This window comes from Elephantulus edwardii, unplaced genomic scaffold, assembly GCF_000299155.1.
Source record: "Elephantulus edwardii isolate Elephantulus edwardi_28Jun2011 unplaced genomic scaffold, EleEdw1.0 scaffold00232, whole genome shotgun sequence".
Classification (NCBI taxonomy): domain Eukaryota; kingdom Metazoa; phylum Chordata; class Mammalia; order Macroscelidea; family Macroscelididae; genus Elephantulus; species Elephantulus edwardii.
In genome coordinates this window covers 2,687,773-2,692,347 of record NW_006399982.1, presented here as the reverse complement: position 1 = coordinate 2,692,347, position 4,575 = coordinate 2,687,773, and the positions used below count along the sequence as shown (strand labels likewise).

General features: G+C 44.0%; 1 protein-coding gene across 2 annotated transcripts in view; it reads right to left on the bottom strand.

The window, feature by feature from the left end:
• The window catches only part of NFX1 (nuclear transcription factor, X-box binding 1), a 55,447-nt gene extending 51,127 nt beyond the window's left edge, over nt 1–4,320 (bottom strand). For both annotated transcript variants that reach the window (XM_006898501.1, XM_006898500.1), the window contains exon 1: nt 4,296–4,320. In XM_006898501.1, coding sequence (XP_006898563.1) covers nt 4,296–4,320 — 25 coding nt within the window. The remainder of the gene's footprint in view (nt 1–4,295) is intronic.
• Between the last annotated feature and the right edge of the window lie 255 nt (nt 4,321–4,575).

The following is a 4,575-nucleotide window of genomic DNA, read 5'->3' as shown; positions in this document are numbered from 1 at the left end:
GGAGGAGGGTGGAGAAAACAGTGCAACAATGAATGAATGAAAACCCCAAATCTCTGTAAATGTTCATTAAAACTAATACAATTTAATAAAAACAACAACAAAAACCCACACAATTAAAAAACAAAACAAACCAAAACAACTTGTAAGCAGCCATCTACGATGCAGCTGTTGGTCCCTCCCTGTCCAGGACAAAGAAGATGGAAGCAAAGCAAAGAAGGACTCAAACAATTTGCCCAAAGGATGAATGGGTCTCATGAACCTCAATCTCCAGGACCCTCAAGACAAGAATGAGATGGTGCCCAGCCATCTTAAAAGGAGTCATAGTAGAAGATCCCAGACAGAGTGGAAAGAATTGTAGAACAAAACTCAAACATCGTAATGGCCAGTCTTATCGGTCCAGCAGAGACTGGGGGAACCCCTGGTTATTTTTCAAACATGAAACAAAACTGTCCCCTGTGGCTTTACTGTCAGCCAGCCAGCCAGGCTGATATGGTAAAAAAAAGTAACACTAGAGAAGCACTCACCTTCTAAGATAATCAACCACTTACGATCAAAAAGACAGTGTATGCCCAGGGAGCGATCTTAGAAGGCAATAAAGGATAGCAGGAAATGGCAAGAGTGAAATTACATTGTAGGTATTATAATTGATGTCATAAAACAAAATGTGTATGAATAGTTGAATGGAAAGCCAATTTGCATTGTAAACTTTCACATAACCTATAATTTAAAAGAGAAAAAGCAAGTAAGCAAGCAAAAATAAAATCAATAATATCTGTCCTCCAACTAATGGTAAGAACTTAGGGACATCACTTACGGCTTTTAGCCTTGGTTTCCTCATCTATGACGTAATTCGCTCACTTATTCACTGGCTTGCTGCCATCGAGTTGATTCTGACTCACAGTGATCCTCTACTGGGTTTCCAAGGCTGCAAATCTGAACAGGAGGAGACTGCCCACCTTTCTCCTAATGAGCCACTGGTGGATTCAGACGTTCAACAGAGGGTCACTAACGAACTGGAGCTGACTCAAAGGCAGCAGGTTTTGTTCTTGGTTTGAATCAGCTATTATAACTTCATGCACGTTATTTTATCCCAGTTTTCTTATATATGAATAGAGACAGTTACAATCCCCTACAACAAAGAGCTGCAATAAAGTATAGAAGCAAGTTAGTAACATATATAAAGAGATGAAAACGGTGTTTTATTATTGCTGTTTGGACCAAAGGCCATCTGAAAAACAAAGATTATAGCACAGGTGGGTATGGCACAGAGCCCTGAGGATTTCAAGGCCAAATAAGTATTTACTGATTGTGTGCCAGGCATGCTTCTAAGCACTTTGCATTTATTGGCTCATTTAATTTTCTCATTCCTGAAGAGAAAGTGGAGGAACTAAGAGATTAAATAGGAAGCTCTGGTGATCTACTGTGCAAGCAGTTGTACTGGCAACCCAAAGACAGAGAGTTCAAATCCAACTAGCTACTCTGTGTGAGAAAGAATCACCTCCTGTATGATTTACAGCATCTAAAAACCCGATGAAAGGTCAGTGATGAGTCAGTTCCAAGTCAAACAGCAAGGAGTGAGTCAGAGAGACTGAGTGAGTGAGTGAGTGAGTGAGTAAGTTACCTGCCCAGGTTAACAGAAGTATCCCAAGGCAGAGTCTGAATTCCTTCTGTGCAGCCTAGAGACCAGGCCCTTATATTACAACAGTGATAAGGAGAGGTTGGGCATGACAACCATAGAAACATACATTTAAGAAGTGAACAAGTGTTCCAGAAATATGAGAGAATGTAAAAGTGATATGGGAAGAAAACTAAGTGAGTATTATGCCATTGTCTCCAGCTTGAAGAAGCCAGGCTTAAAGTGAGGAAGAAATAGTAAGGTTGTGTCGAGGAGCCTCAAAAAGAGTGGGAAGAGGTTTCAGGTTAGAGAGAGGAGTTAGGGCACATAAAGTAGTCAGGTCAGAATCCCAGATAAGGCAGCAGCTATTCATATATGCTCCACTAGGGAGGGTAAGGGAAAGAGGAAGATCCTCGACGAGGAATGGGCTTATGTATGTCAGAGATGATGAGGATGACAGACAATAGGCCAGGCTTCTAATCTGTTGTTTATAGGGTTACTATGGGTCGTAGTTAACCTGACCGCATCTAACAACAACAACAACAACAACAACAACAACAACAACACACTTAAGTGTCTGGTGGCCTAGTTATAAGGAGTTGTGTTGCCAACCCAAAGGCATGTTGTTCAAATTCACCAGCTGTTCCATGGGAGAAAGATGGGCAATCTCCTGAGTGATTTACATCCTCTGAAAACTCTCTAGAACGTCAGCTATGTACTGGCACATAGCAACAAGGGCATAGCCAATAGACAAAACCTTCAGATAAACCCTCAAAAGACTTAAGGAAGAGGAAAAGGGGCACATGAATAAGGAAACTTGACCATGGCAAAGATCTGAGACATTTTCTTCTTTTATTATTTTAAGTAGCTAGAAGTTACAGTAAGTGTGCCATATCATCACCAACTATAAGGAGGTAGTACCCTAAGGCAGCAGATATCTACCAAGTGGATAAAACTCATTAAAGAGAAATATACGCTGGCAGTGGAAAATCCTGCCCATGGCGGAACGGTATCTCCTGGGCTGGACAATTCATTCCAGGGCAGGGGTTTGCAAAATCATGACAACTTGAATAAGAATGGGGATGTAGGCTAGATACAATGTTAAATTAAGTAACAATGAAATCAGAACTAAGGCAAAAAGCAAAACAAAGCAAATAAAAGGGGATAGGGAGATCCTTGGACTATGGAACTTTGTCTTGGCACATGTATCAGGGGTGGAGATAGTAACTTTGGACACAACACTATGACTCACAGACAGTCCCTATTCAATTCTGCATCAGCACTGGAAAGTATAACCTGGGCACATGCAAGCCTGAGGATGGGAAAACGTATTGGTCCTGTTTAAAAAGAAATGGGTGGGAAGAATGACAAAAAATTAGCCTAAAAAGGTTCCTACCACCAAGATGATGTAATACCTACATAAGAACTGTTGTTGTATACTGTCAAGTTGGACCCAAATCATAGCGGACCCTCCAGTGGGTTTTCAGAGGCAGTAAGTAGCACAGGAGACTGCCCATCATTCTCCCGTACTGCAGCAGGCGGATTCGAACCACACTGGCAGTGGATTTCCTAACTACAAAGTCATCAGAACTCCCTACATAAGAACTGGAGTAGAGTAATGAATTTTCTATAGAGATCATAAACCACAGAGTAACCTCTCACTCTATCCAAGGTTTGTTCTGAAGTCTCACACAGGCAGAATGCTAAGGGAGAGTTTTTCAACTTTAAATGAGACTCACAGTTAAAAAAAAAAATCCATTTCTTCTGTTTTTCAGTACACAAATATCTGTGTAGTCTTTGAGATCCAAAAGCTGATACAGCAGAATTCGGACTCAAACTCATAACCGTTTCGAATACTGTTGCAAGCTGTAACTCTTTGATTTTTTTAGAAAGCACTGATCCTGAAAGCAATTCAGTGGCTATGACAAGCATTATTTTTTAAATAGGGAGAAAAATGATATTAGGGGAAACTATTGCTTCCTGAAAGTTGTGGTTCACTTTTAAATTTATGAATGTGCTAGGGTTCCTATGTAAAATGTTGTCCAAAAAGTTTGGCAAAATCGGTTCTAAAATACAGCCCGAAGAAAATGGAAATAGACGTCAGATTAGCAACCAAATGAAGGTATTTTTACACACGGAGGGAACTCGGGGAGAGGACGTGAACAGGCAATTTAGGAAAGGGGCAGCAGCGGGCGGGAAGACTTTAAATATACTCCCAACTGGCAGATGAAGAAAGTGAGTCGCAGTCTCACAGCTAGTTCGTGGCAGACTGCGATTGGAAATCAAGAATGTTCAGGTAGCGCCCGTGTAACTAAACCCGAAAGGCAAGAATACACCTTGAGCACGGAGTGCACACCAGTTATGGGTTTAGAGTCCGCCACCCAGGGAGGGCGGTCACCAGGCCCACGCCAATCGGTCGGCGGCCACTTCGGCCAGTGCCCCAGGAAGGCCAAACTGAGCACCGGTGGAGGATCAGACTCCAAGACAGGATCGCAACCCAAACACTGCTGGTCGGGGTCCTGGGACGCCAGACGAGCCTATCTTGGTCCTTCCGAGCCACTATATCCAACCTTAGCACAAGCCCCTCCAGTGACACTAAAGGCCGGAGCCCTTGGACTACGTCACGGCCCTGATTTCCACTCCCCGAGAGGGGCCTGGTCCCGCCCGGGCCCGAGAGTACCTGAAACCGGAGGAGCCTCCGCCATCCCGTGCCGCAGCACCTAAAGGAAGCCCTGCAGCCCAGCAAGCATTGTCACCGGTCACGTGTCCCGGACTTCCGGCGCCCAGAGCCTGTTCCCGACCGGGCGCGGAGCGCGAGCCGACTGGGCGGTGCGTGCGTGACCTCACACAGATGCGCCGAGTTCCAGGCTGAGGGCGGCGAGCGGTTTCAGGTTGCCAGAGTGACTTCACGGTGATTTGTGACTGTGATGACTTGCGTAATTATTGTTGGAGATTCACTG